The sequence below is a fragment of the Drosophila rhopaloa genome, unplaced genomic scaffold (assembly GCF_018152115.1).
Source record: "Drosophila rhopaloa isolate 14029-0021.01 unplaced genomic scaffold, ASM1815211v1 contig_3, whole genome shotgun sequence".
Lineage (NCBI taxonomy): Eukaryota > Metazoa > Arthropoda > Insecta > Diptera > Drosophilidae > Drosophila > Drosophila rhopaloa.
In genome coordinates, this window is record NW_025335123.1 from 5,840,205 (window position 1) to 5,854,008 (window position 13,804).

The following is a 13,804-nucleotide window of genomic DNA, read 5'->3' on the forward strand; positions in this document are numbered from 1 at the left end:
TTTGACAAATGCCAATTGACAGGAATCGCAGACGGGGCTGCAAAACAACAAACAAAGCCGAACAGAACACAGCGGAGATGGCAAAAAATTCATTTCTGATTGCCAAATGAACGAATGACGAATGACTGATACCGAATCGAAATCGGAATCGGAATCGGATTCGAAGGCGGAGGAGGTTCGGATAAGTAATGGGGAGCAGGAGTTTGTCAATGTGATAAATGCCATTTTAAGTCCCGCATAATGATTCGCATTCGGCATCGAGCAGACTCCCATGCGATTTTTCGAAAGACAACCAAACTGGAATTAATAATATATATTTTTCAACGGAAAAGAATTTCAATTTCATATTTTGCCTCGAAATCGAAATCCTTCAGTTACGCTTTTATTGTTACGTGCTCATGTCCAAGAAATTATTTACGATCGCAACTCGAGAATATCTACTTATTCCGATAGAAGTTGATGGTCCAAGATCGACAGGCTCCTCGGGTTACCACAAGTGCTCCCCCAACCGAAAATTCTAATGGGCATGTACTCTTGGGTGTTTTTGGCTCAGTTATGTCGATGCGGCAACTCGACACAAACATAAGGGCCGGATATTCCTCGCACTTCAGGGGACTCGTCAGCAAATCCGAACCCGAAATGTTTACATATTCAGTGTACATATGTTCCTATGCGTATATAAGAGCAGATTTCAAGCGCAGGAGCTTACTTGACAGTTGTTCATTGGAAATAACTTCACTTACGATCTGGCACTCTACCGCGACAGTTCTTATTTAAATTCTTAAAAGGCCCGATCTTCAAATAACTCGAAGAATGAAATAATAATAGAGATATTTTAATATCACCAAGTGAGTGCAACAAATTAAATACGATAACTAGTGCTAGTGAAATAGAAAACAAGCCAGAGAAAATAAGAGACACACAAAAATAATACTCAAAAAACAAATTCCATTCTTTGGAAAATAAAAATATCTTAAAAATTCTATCACCAAAAAAAATATATATATATAGTGACATCCAACTCATTCAGTCGTTAATGTTCAAATCTTTTTTTACCAGGATACACAGGCGTTTCGAGAATATACTCCAGAAACAGAGATTCAAATGGAAGACACTAAGGCTACTGAAAGTGAATGTCCCATAATGGATACCCAGAAAATACTGGTGGAGATTGATATACCAGATATGGTTCAATTGTTACCGACATTCGATGGCGATCAGTATACTCTCTCCGACTTTATTGGCAGTGTTGAGGATATGGTGATTAACGTCGTGAAAAACATTTATAAAACGGACTGCCCAGTTTTTATATTGAGAGCTATTCGAAGGAAAATCGTCGGGGAGGCCAACAGAGTGCTCATTAGGGAACGAACAAAGCTTAATTGGGAGGAAATAAAGAAGGCACTAATAGACAATTTTGCAGACCCCAGAAATATGGATACTCTAATGGACGACTTGCGAGAAATCCCAAGCTTCGGACTGAAAATCTATCACTTATATGTAGAAATATCAAAAATAAGATGTGCATGTTTCGATCTTTTGGAGAGGCAAGAAGAAGATCTGGTATTTCGAAAAACTCAGGAATGTGTTTTTGAAAAACGATTTCTACACGCTTTTATATCTGGTCTTCGGGGACCTTTGAAACTTTCGGTACTACGTAAGGATCCGAAAAACATTTGGGAGGCAAACAAAATTGCAATGCAATTAATAGATGATTTTCATTGGGCAAGAAAACAAAAAGTAAATCATAACAAAAGACGGATCTATACAAACAAATTATTCTTTAATTCAAACCGAGGACGTCAGAATGGCAACAATATGCCCGAGGGACCCAAATAAAATGTAATCAATTTCAAAAAAGCATTATTTTTCAAATAATAAAAATAAAATCAATTTTGACCATTTAAACTGTAGAATAAATATAAAATTTTAACTTAAAAAATATTTGAAAATTTTACATATATTTTTATATTACTTTTTGGAATTAAACCACCAGTTTGGTCTTCATAATTAAATTAAAACTGAGAAATTCATATTTCAAATTTATTATAATTGAAGAAAAAAATTTTAAATCTTACACAAGAGAAAATGAAAATGTTATATTTATAATGGAAAGTTTAAATAACTTAAGTGAAAGTGTAGGCAAGATTTGAGGTAAATATATATTAAATTAAAACAAACACAACATTGAAAACCATATAATGCCCTCTATAATCTGATTGTGTTTGTTATGAAAATATAAAATATATGATTTAAGACTTTTTATAAACTTATACATTTTTATATATGACGCAAGAGCCTTGCGTATTTCAATAAAATTATATTAAAGTAATACAAGTATTTGATTTCATTGGTTTCCTACATTGAGCAGTATTCAATGCCGTATCATGTGTAAGTTCAAAGTGATCAATAAAAGTGAAGCAAATGCCATTGTAATGGCATCCAAAGATACCATCACAATATCCTTTTCAAGGCGTATGACAAGTTTCCCCCGGATTGTCGTTCGCTTTTTACACAGTTTTTAATAAGTTCCAGGACTTGGGGCTTCTGGGAGCTGCTTGGATGTGGGCAGTCGTGAGGGTATGCCCCAAGGACCCCCTCCACCCCCCTCCCCCTCTGGGGATGGCTTCCTTCCGCTACACAATGCACGGAATTCGCCATTGACCATCATTCATCATTAAATTGTTTCGCTAACTGTTTTCAACAATATTTTTTTGGTGTACGCGTGCTGACAAGCCGCTTCCTGTCAACCCCCCTCAACCTACCTCCCCCCCACATCGTTTTTGCTATACTCCCGAAATTTGATGAATTTCTTTTTTATTCATTTCGTCGCCCCCCGGAAACTTCTTTTTCTCCGCCCGAATGTTTCGCCTTTTCATTTTGTTTTATTTCATTTTATTTCGGTTCTTGCCCGCTTCTTGTGTCTTACAACATTTTTCTAATCAGTCAGCGTCCACGTCCGCTTCGAATTTTTTGTTGTCTTCCTTCGATTTTCCTCTTACTGTATTTCCTCTCCATTTTTTTGTGTTGTGGACGCCATTTTGATGCGGGCCACTGATTATGCCCACCAAAAAGGATGCTGGCGGGTGGGAAAATCTTTGGGGAAAAACTCGCAAAGTGGGTGGCGGCGAGTTAAGGGAAAGAAGCCTAAAAATCATTTTTTAAACTCAAAATCGGTGGATCTTCTATTCTTGACATATGGTAGTTGAAAACAAAAAATGCTCTAGCGATTTTTCTTTACATTTTTGCAACTGTAGATGGCCAACCACGTAGTGACGAAGCGTACCTACAAACCACTACTGTATTTAGCCGCAGAATTGAAAATTCGTTGTGATATTATTTGCTTTTTTTTAGTTCTAACGAAATACTACATTTTCTAACAATTTTTTATTTGGTACTGGGCAATAGAAAATAGTGTTTCGAAAAATAAACAGCAAATCAGTATGCAAAGGACAAGACAGGCTCACAAAAGAGGAGCTTGCATATATTTGCACTGAACAAATATAAACTATTTATTTTAATAGCAAAATAATTATAAATTGAGCTGAATTTTAGAGCAATATTAAAATGAGTAAAATTTATTAAATTAGTACAAATATATGCCAAGAATAATTCTTTATGACTAGAACATATTTTTTTGAGATTTAGTGTCTTATTTCGAAAGGCTCGTCTTTCTCAATGGATCAATCTTCAGCGACTCATTGGACGTATCCAAAGGGTAGCTTGGACGCCTCGGGAACGGTTATCCACTTGCTGATGTTGATGATCTCATCCCGGATGAGGTAGTTGTTCGGCTGCATTTTCTGCGCCTCCGAAAAGGCATTGTGGGCCCGCTCGAAGTGTCCCAAGGTGAAGAGGGCCCTTCCCTCCTGGCAGAGCGTCCTCCAGGGGGGATTGTTCCCGGTGAGACGGCGCACCTTCTTCATCACCTCGCAGGCGGCATTCGGCCTGCCCATGCCATTGAAGCACACCATCAGGCCTTGATAGAGGAGGACCAGCTGGTCGGCCCGCTGGCGGTGCTCCTCGGCACTGTTGACCCGGCAGCTGCTCAAGGATTCGATGCCCTTCCGAAGGACACTCACCGCATTGGGTAGCTGCAAGCGCCTCACCCACATCCTGCCCTGCCGGTGCAGTTCCCTGGCCTCCGGATAGATATCGTTGAACTCGTTGCGCCACCTCTCGGTCTGCTTGATAGGCCAGTAGTCGATGACCTCCACCTGGAACAGCCCATTCGCCATGGGCTGAATGAGGGGCAGGCAGCCCAGCTCGCCGTAGAGCAGCTCGTGGGATATCACGAATTCCGCCTGCTCGTAGGGTCGCATCGTGCGAACGGCGGCCTCCAGGCCCTTGAGCACCATGTGGCCACCAGTCTCGAACTCCCGCAGCCTGGAGGCCTCGAAGGGGCGCTCGTGGCCCTCCCAGTAGGCCCTGTACCGGATGGACACCCGGGCCTTGTCCGGCACCGGATCCCGCTCCTCGTCACCCGGGCGAGTGATCTGCTTGTGGACATGCTTGTCGACAAGGGTCATCCAATTGCGGAGGTCGACGAGGGACAGCGTCCACGAGGAAGGGACTGCCTCGTAGGGCACTTTTGTGGCATCTCCGTCACAATTTGGCTCAATCATATTCGCTGCAGGATCGAGATTATCCTAATGAACAACATTTTCGTTGATGTTTTGGTACTCACAAAAAGGCTGAAGGTAGGTTTAAAATTAAAAAAAATAAATTATTTTGTTGTCAGAATACAAATGTAGAAACTTGTTAACAACCGGACGATTTATTAGACACAAAAAAAAATCAGGTGACTGGGCTTTAGTTTTGAATGGTGTTGGAAAAATTCAAATATCGATTAAGTCCTTTCCACTTTTAGTGTTAGACAATTGACAATGGTATTTCAAGGTGTATTTAACTTTATACATTTCTAGTATTTCAAAAACATGGACAAGACAAGATTTCTATATGAGTTTCCATCTTTGCCTTAAAAACTAGATACAAAGTATTATCGGATGTCTGTATGGGTTTTCAGGTTGTTCCTATGGAAGCTATATAGCAATGGAATCGATAACGATTCAAATAAATATATATAAGTTGTTTGATTGATAAATATATATAGTCGCCTCTGTTAAAATACACTTTAAATAAACATATAATGGGTATACTTCAAGTTGTAAAATGGTGTTACAGTTTTGCTCGTCAGTGTACTCAAAAAATCGAATCACAGACCACTTATTCTAATCAATTACAAGCATTAACAATTAAGATATTCCACAATCAATACAAACAATAAAGAATGTTAACGGCCGCAAGCCGAAATTATATACCCTTGCAGCTATAAGAATAAAACTATAATGACTTTTTATACCCTTGCAGAGGGTATTATAATTTTGGTCAAAAGTGTGCAACGCAGTGAAGGAGACATCTCCGACCCTATAAAGTATATATATTCTTGATCAGGATCACCTCCTGAGTTGATATAGCCATGTCCGTCTGTCCGTCTGTCCGTCTGTCTGTCCGTCTGTCTGTTTCTACGCGAACTAGTCTCTCAGTTTTAAAGATATCGAATTGAAACTTTGCACACACCCTTCTTTCCTTTGCACGCAGTATATAAGTCGGAACGGCCGGGATCGGCCGACTATATCCTATAGCTGCCATATAAGTGATTGATCGGAAATGCCATAACCTTAGTGTTTGTAAAGTTAGGAAGTTGGGATTTTCTATCGGTTTTATATTTGGCCAATCAATCCAACCTACCAAATTTCATAAGGATCGGCCGACTATATCCTATAGCCGCCATATAACTGAACGATTGGAAATGCTATAACTTTGGTGTTTTTAAAGTTAGGAAGTTGGGATTTTTTATGAGTATTAAGAATGCATCATATGAATTTTGGAGAAAATAATTTACAGAGTATTCTGCAAGGGTATATCAACTTCGGCTCCGCCCGAAGTTAGCTTTCCTTTCTTGTTATATATGAACTGCCCCAAAAATATTTTACCTTATTTAAGAAATTATAATACCCTCTGCAAAGGTATACAAATATTGTTTGGGAAGAACAATCTTATATCACTAAAATATTTGATTTTCTAGGGCCCTTGAAAGCGTTTAAATTTATTAAAGTTTTGCCTTATCGCAGGTAATAAATCGGGAATATACTATATGCTGGTGTATATAAAGCGATCATTTGGCAGTGATTTCAATTAGTTTTTTTGCGTTCCACGATGCGACTACTTTCGGTTTCCTGCCTGCTCATCGCAATTCTTTGGCTGGCCCTCTTCGATGGCTCGAATGCCGAATGCTGCAACGTGGTGGGGAAACTGGAGTTCATAGTAATTGGAGGCACCTGCGGACAGGTGAATGCCAAAAAGACCCGAAATGGTTGTTCCCTCACCATTTGCGCCAATGGAATGCCGTTGGTGGGCACCTTTTGCGGCGTGGGCTCTTGCAACGTCTTCGGCTGCTGGTGTCGCGGTGGCTGCCACAAGGGAAACTATGCCGAGAGCTTCCTGCAAAGAAATGGTCACTTAAACATTCAAATTATTAGCACTAAACTGGTGGTGAAACACTGGTGACAGGCCAGGACTGGTGACAAAATATTAAACTTTCTGGATCATCTTCTTGAATCGTCTATAAAGCTTTCTAGAAAATATAATAAAAAGCATTTATACATCTGCATTTAAATAATAATTTATCCAAAGACATAAAACGAGATTGCCAAAACGCTTGTAGAATAGATTTATTATTGAAAACTAAAGTTAAACTACATTAGTATTGTTTTAATGATAAAAGCCCTTGGTGATATACTCTGCAATACATTAAATTCCCGTCTGACAATCAAACGATAACAAACAAGTTGTTTTGGTGAGTAAAGATCAAGTTGTAATCAATGTAAACTAATAAATTTCCCCTGTGACCAACATTTTTTGGCTATCTGTTAGAAATCTTATCAGATTGCCGTAATGATTAGCTATATATATAGACTAGATGTAAAACTAAGCCAACACAGAGGCTGTGATCAGTATTTTCGTGGCCAATAATGCACTGATCGACATCTAATTGATGAGTACAGTAATGTAATCAAATGTAACTCATCCAACGTAAATCTATTGTAATTCTTCTTTCTTCAATCCCAATTAAATCGAACTTTTTAAAACTACGTAAATTAAAATGACTTTAAAGAAATGTATTTATTTTGATTATGTTCCAGCTAATAACTTACGCGCAGATCAGAAATGAGAACTATTATGTGTTATTATTTAGCCATTTAGAATCCCCTGAAAAGCACTCATCAGTCTATCCTTTCGCTCCTGGGGCATAATCCTTATATCTAGTGCTCTATTTCGCTATGAAGCCCTGTTGCTGAGGACGTCGCAAAGTTTTGGCATACTGAATGGGTTCAAAAAGAGCCATAAAACACCCGCTAAGACGAACTTTCCGCGGCCAAAGTTGGCTTTATGCCGGGGGCATAATCAAGGATCAGTGGGCGGGGCAGGAGGCAGGGGAGGGGCAGGTGGAGGGGGAGGTGGACGAGGAGGAGGACGAGGAGGAGGACTACGTGTCCACAAAGTGGCGCTGCGAATGGGAATGAGAGCAGGCGAAAAGAAATGATAATAATGCTCGGGTCAAAACAATATAAATGCAAATGCAGCGTCGCCGGCAGCGCAGTCGACGTCGACTCAGCTCCTTTTACAGTCCTGCAACGCATTTTAATCAGTTGGCAGTGGGACTCCAGCTCCCGCTCCGTCTCCGAATCCGACTGCAGATCCTCCATCCCCACACCCACACCCATCCCAATCCCCATGCCAACGTGGACTCTCCGTGGAGCAGTGTCCTGTCCTGAATGCCAAGTGCCACTGCCACGTCGGGGGACAGTTTACGAGGATGGCGCGAGAGGCGCGAAAAGTTTACGCCTGCGGCTCAAAGGGGGCGTGGCACCGGACGGATGTGGCCTGCACTCGAACAAATATTCACAGAGTTCTGGTCATACATGTATACAGCAACTTACTTGTCACTTTCAGTGGCAAAACTCATCACCTTTTAAATTCCTTTGTTTTCTGGCCCGAAAATAGCTGCGGTAATTGGTTATTCTCATGAAAGTATATTTTTAATTATTTGCATATTTAATAACAAACTAAATATATTATAATTTGAAATATCTGCATTTATTGTAATGTAAGGTTTTGGGGGGTTAATTTGGCCGTTTCTCTTCAAAGGAAATTAACACACATTGTTGTTTTTCTCCAACACATTTGGATGTAATATTCTCTAAGTTCTAAAAGTGCAGAGCTTTTTAGAATTTGGGATATATCTACATTGATTATCAAATAAAATAAATATATAAATATAGTTTGAAAATATGGCAAAACAAATTGAAACATTTTTTGGGTTAAAAACGCATTCTAAATTTCGGGTGACTTGTTTTTGTTGCACATTAAACTTCAGTTGCCTGGTCTATTTTCTCTCAGTGTGCTCCGGAAGTGGAGGTGTCCGGTTGGGCGAGCATTGGTGGGACTGCGGGTCCGCTGCTCCGCCCTCACCTGTTGCCCGCCCATAAATCATAACTCAATTGAGTGGGCGTGGCAGCGGAATGGTGCTGGGATCGGAGCAGGCAGTATCAAACGGAATTGATTGCGAACATCCCAAGATTGCAGCAGCTTAAAAAGAGTTTCGCCATGGATATTTTTTGCTAGAGTCCCGGCCCGTAAATCAATCGTTGGCCGGGATAATTCCCTCTGATGCGATTAGCCGCTCCTGGAAATAAACGAGCTGGTGGATCCACTGAATCCCGTATCGCGTATCGAGTATCGTCTTTTAACGAATTTCCTCGAGGGAAAGTGCGTGGATGCGTGGCTGCATGGCTCAAAAGCCGGCGAAACTCGCTTTTCTTATTAACTAATTAAGGCAGCTGCCAAGCCAGATGCTGCCACACATTTTCGCCGGCATGTGTGTTGCCAATTTGACGCTCTGGCTTTGTCGTCGCTTTGTGTCTTCATCGCTGCGCTGCTGCCCCTTTTTTTGGTCTTAGAGGTCGGGGAAAATTTGCATTTCCGTTTGCCTGCAGCGGGAGCAAGTTGCAGCTGGAGAAATGCTAAATGAAAATTCAATTTGCAGATATAACAACACGCAGGAGAAAGGCCTAAATCGAGCAAAGAGAGTCGGAAAATACCCTGGGGAAAATGGGGAGATGCGAAAGCTAAGACAAACAGCTCTATTTGCTTGCATGATGGCATTTAATCCAAAAAATTTGTAAGTTCCATTAATCGAATTTTAAAAATGTGTATATCATTAGATATTCTAAAGTATCTTTCACTTTACTGCACTTGAATTGTTAAAAAAATAAAATCCTAATTATCCTTTGATTTGTAGAAGGATATTAAATTATTTTTTAAATATAATGCAAAACGAGTATCACATAAGTATGAATCAAACTTTGTACTTTAATATTAGCAAACAATAAGATGTATACTTTTGGCTAGCAATTTGTAATACGTAGAGCATTAATATCCAAATAAACCATTTAGGTATTTTCTCGGATTTAACACTATTTCAAAATGATTATAGCCGGGAAATAACGAAGTTATTTCAAACAATATGTTGGCTGTTGACCTATTTAGAAGAATTTCATCTAACCAAACATGATGTCACTAAAATACAAATGAAATTGAAAATGCACTTCCAAACGAAAACCAGGATCAAATGGAACTGAAATCAAAATTACTGGGTAGAAAAACAACAGCGAGAGGCTTTTGCCGTAGTAACAATAAATAAATTGCACATTTGCGGACGTCGACGCCTTTGCAACTCTGCCAGCAAATTGCCGTTGATTGAATTTATGTGTGTCAGGGGGGGAAAGGGAAAAAGGGAAAGGAGAAAGGAAAAAGGGAAAGGGGAAAGAAGAAAGGGGGCAACGCAGAGGGCGTGGCACACAAACACACAGGCACAAAGATACACAAAAGACTCTTACATGCTTCATTATTTCTGTGGCTAAATTAAAGGATAATAGATTTATATGCTTGCCTGGGCCCGAGCAGAAATCCATAAGATACACACAACCAAAACCGAGTATCTCAGCATCCCAGTATCTCAGTATCTCGCAGATGCACAGGCAGATGCAGATGCACACTCAGCTTTGCCCGAGAAGAAGAATAATAATAATAACAAGCCAGGCCAAAGGCCGAGAGCATCTCAATCCTGCGTGCTCTTGTTTTCTGCCAGGCGAACCCATGGCCTGTCCAAAGAATTTTAAATGATAAATATTTGAAATATCAAAAATGCTTATGTTGATTTTCTCGCCCCTCTGCACCTCCCCCCTCTGCCCAGAACAGACAGAATTCTTCCTTTATACGAACAGAAAATTGAAGGCTTGCGAATAAGTATGCCAAACCATACAAGAAAAGCGGCGAAATATCGAATCCTCTTAATCTATTAATCTTATATTTTTTGTTTATTAGCAAACAAATATTTTTAAATATATTAAGTTCAAGCCAAGCTCAAATGCCTGACTTAAATACTAAACGTATCTGTGTTTTTAAACACAGGTTTATTACATGTACACCTTTTTATTTCTATTTGGTGGGCAATAAAAAATGCCAGTGGCCAACAAATTATTTTTGCACCCCATGCGTTCTGTTTTTGACTAGCAACTAACCAGACCCAATCAGATAGTAAATGTATGCAGTGGTTTTTGTATGTGTGTTTTCCCATATTTTGATTTAAATATTTCAAAGTTACAAGCACCGCAAAACGTGACAAAAGCACAAATGTCAGAAGAGGAAATCGTGCAAGAGCATGAGGTGAACTTTAACTTCAGTAAAGCATTGATACCTTTGACTAAGAAACGAAGAAGTTAGAAACATGGTTTTGCAAACTTTCCCTCTAGCTTAAATTCGGTTTCATTTTAAAACTTACAGTTTGCTAATTTTAAATTTGTATTTTCCCTGGACAACTGAGTGAAAATAAAATGATTTACTCAGTTGTCCAAAATACGTATTTAAAATTGCTGGCAAGTGGCTTCGACCGGTTTTCTGAATTAATTTAATTTTGTAGTAAATTTTGTAAATTATACTTTTGCGTTTGAAGAGTACATTAAGTTCTTTAATATTGTATAATAAAAACAATTCAGCTGCAAATACGAAAACCTTTTAAAACAAATAAATAGGCCAATACAATATTATACATTCTAGTTGCTGCTGGAATTGATTGCAATTGCAATTTAAGTCGGCTCAACTGCACAGATACTCTTGTATCTCTAGGATAGATTTGCATATTTTATGTAGCATACTTTTCTGCCGTTACCGCACTTATTTGAAAATTAGAAAAACCGCACTACAATTTACCACAAATTCGGCCACATGGATAAAACCCCCCCCCCCCTTTTCACAGCCCCAAATTCACTTGAACTCTCACTTAATTTTTGCTAATTTCTGCTGTTGTTGCCTTCGCCTGCCTTTCGGTCGTTAGGCAAATGATTAAGTAATTGCTCTGGCTCAGAAGGGGGCGGGACTGGTAGGGGGGCGGGGCAGGTCTGGGGACAGGGTCGCCGGCTCATGACCATCAGTGGCTCATTAGCCGGGCCCAAACACAGCAAAAAAAAAAGAGAGAAGAAAAGGCCGCTTGCTCCAAATGAGCAGAGGAATTACACGGAATGAAGAGTGGCAAATTGAGTGAACGGGCTACTTTAAAACGCGGAAAGTGTGGATCGGGGCAAGCGGTGGTCTTATTGCATAAATTAACTTGACCAAACACAATTTTGCAATTATTCTGCAATTAATAATTAATGTGGCCGCTGTGCAAGAACCGCAGGGCGAAGGCGAAGGGAAAGGGGAAACCTGGCCAAATGTCGAAATTGAAGCCTCTTTAAACGACTTTAAGGGAAAAGTTAAGCCAACCCCCCCACCCCCCATCCCCCTCACACTTCAGGCTTTGCGGTCGAGTTGTCATCGGGATATTTGGATCTCCTTGTTGCCGTCTGTCACTTCATTACTGTCACATGATAACTGGAAATTGTTGAGCCCTGCCCTTGGCTTTAAGTGGCTTTCACCTTGACACCACCGCCTCCCACCGCTTGCCCCGCCCCCTTGGGCGGCTCCATAAAAAGGCGATACGGTCCGGCCACAAGGGAACTCATTACGGCCAAGTCCAGCCAACAAGTCGCATTTCTGGAGTGGGACGACGAGTGTTTGTGTCCATTTGGCGTACGTTTTATGAGCTACCCTCACACCACCCACCCCACCCCCTGCGATTGTATTCGCATATGTGGGAGGATGTCTTCAAAAGACTATCTGGATACCCTGATTCAATATAGTATAGTATATTTATTTCTTTACTTAATGATAACCTTAAGTTAAAACAAAGTTCTAATATAAATGCATGAATGTATAGCTCTTACCTATAATTTACTTTCAGTGGTTTCCTTTTTTATACCCTTGCAGAGGGTATTATAATTTCAGTCAAAAGTTTGCAACGCAGTGAAGGAGACATTTCCGACCCTATAAAGTATATATATTCTTGATCAGCATCACCAGGAGAGTCGATCTAGCCATGTCCGTCTGTCCGTCTGTCCGTCCGTCTGTCCGTCCGTCTGTCCGTCTGTCCGTCTGTCCGTCTGTCCGTCTGTCCGTCCGTTTCTACGCAAACTAGTCCCTCAGTTTTAAAGCTATCTGCTTGAAACTTTCCCAAAAGTTGTATTTCTATTGCAGGTAGTATATAAGTCGGAACGAGCCGGATCGGGCCACTATATCATATAGCTGCCATATAACTGAACGATCGGAAAAGCCATAACTTTGGTGTTTTTAAAGTTAGGAAGTTGGGATTTTCTATGGGTTTTATTTTTGGCTAATCAATCCGACCTACCAAATTTCATAAGGATCTGACGACTATATCCTATAGCCGCCATATAACTGATTGATCGGAAAAGCCATAACTTTGGTGTTTTTAAAGTTAGGAAGTTGGGATTTTCTATGGGTTTTATTTTTGGCTAATCAATCCGACCTACCAAATTTCATAAGGATCGGCCGACTATATCTTATAGCTGCCATATAACTGAACGATTGGAAATGACATAACTTTGGTGTTTTTAAAGTTAGGAAGTTGGGACATTTTATGAGTATTAAGAATACATCATATGAATAATTTTGGACAATATAATTTATAAAATATTCTGCAAGGGTATATCAACTTCGGCTCCGCCCGATGTTAGCTTTCCTTTCTTGTTTACTTTAATTTTTTATCTATAGTTTGAGTTATTAGTAAAGCTTTAAAAAATGTTTTTCTTTGGAAGTTTATCTTTCATTCACCCTAGGTGATGTATAGATTAGGATATCTAGAATTTAATAAACCTCATTATCACATTATAAGTGCGGTTAGGTTACTATGTTACTAATATATTTCGAAAAAGAAAGAAAAGAGGAAAAAGTATAAACTTTCAAAAGATATAGACTATGTTACAAAATCTGATTCTTAAAAATATACGAATGCCCCAATGCTCGACTAAGGAATACATTCCTGTACATTTTCAATAGGTAACAATCATATTATTTTAATAATATATATTTATTATACTATATCATATTACATTTAATAATACCCACGTTCTGCTGCATAATGATTAGGGTGCAAGGCTACCCCAGATCAATTGTTATCGAGGGTATGGAGGAATAGCATCCGCATCTCCCAGACGCATTCTGGGTATTATTGGAAATCGTGCGCTTCGTTAGCGGCAAATCTGTTGCAAAGTAGCCCCAGACAAGCACCCTCGCTTCTTCCGATTTTCAGATATTGACCAAGGAAAAGCGAGTGGTGAAAGCC

General features: G+C 39.7%; 3 protein-coding genes across 3 annotated transcripts; 2 read left to right on the plus strand and 1 right to left on the minus strand.

Moving 5' to 3' along the window:
* The first annotated feature begins 713 nt into the window (after nucleotides 1-713).
* On the plus strand, nucleotides 714-1,879 carry LOC108042955. The gene is made up of 2 exons (XM_017121466.2): nucleotides 714-848; nucleotides 1,060-1,879. Exon 2 carries the CDS (start codon nucleotides 1,105-1,107, stop codon nucleotides 1,837-1,839), a length of 735 nt encoding a protein of 244 aa, XP_016976955.1. The 5' UTR covers nucleotides 714-848; nucleotides 1,060-1,104; the 3' UTR covers nucleotides 1,840-1,879.
* Nucleotides 1,880-3,588: 1,709 nt separating this feature from the next.
* Nucleotides 3,589-4,781, minus strand: LOC108042954 (inactive peptidyl-prolyl cis-trans isomerase shutdown-like). The gene is made up of 2 exons (XM_017121465.1): nucleotides 4,688-4,781; nucleotides 3,589-4,630 (listed from the first exon to the last, which is right to left on the minus strand). The coding sequence occupies exon 2, from the start codon at nucleotides 4,623-4,625 to the stop codon at nucleotides 3,699-3,701; it is 927 nt and encodes a 308-aa protein (XP_016976954.1). The 5' UTR covers nucleotides 4,626-4,630; nucleotides 4,688-4,781; the 3' UTR covers nucleotides 3,589-3,698.
* Nucleotides 4,782-6,219: 1,438 nt separating this feature from the next.
* Nucleotides 6,220-6,917, plus strand: LOC108042951 (protein Diedel). Its single transcript, XM_017121463.1, has one exon. It carries the CDS (start codon nucleotides 6,220-6,222, stop codon nucleotides 6,568-6,570), a length of 351 nt encoding a protein of 116 aa, XP_016976952.1. The 3' UTR covers nucleotides 6,571-6,917.
* The last annotated feature ends 6,887 nt before the right edge of the window (nucleotides 6,918-13,804 follow it).

Excerpts from the sequence above, each read along its gene's own strand:
- LOC108042955 (XM_017121466.2), top strand. The coding sequence starts at position 1,105 with ATGGAAGACACTAAGGCTACTGAAAGTGAATGTCCCATAATGGATACC.
- LOC108042954 (XM_017121465.1), bottom strand. The coding sequence starts at position 4,625 with ATGATTGAGCCAAATTGTGACGGAGATGCCACAAAAGTGCCCTACGAG.
- LOC108042951 (XM_017121463.1), top strand. The coding sequence starts at position 6,220 with ATGCGACTACTTTCGGTTTCCTGCCTGCTCATCGCAATTCTTTGGCTG.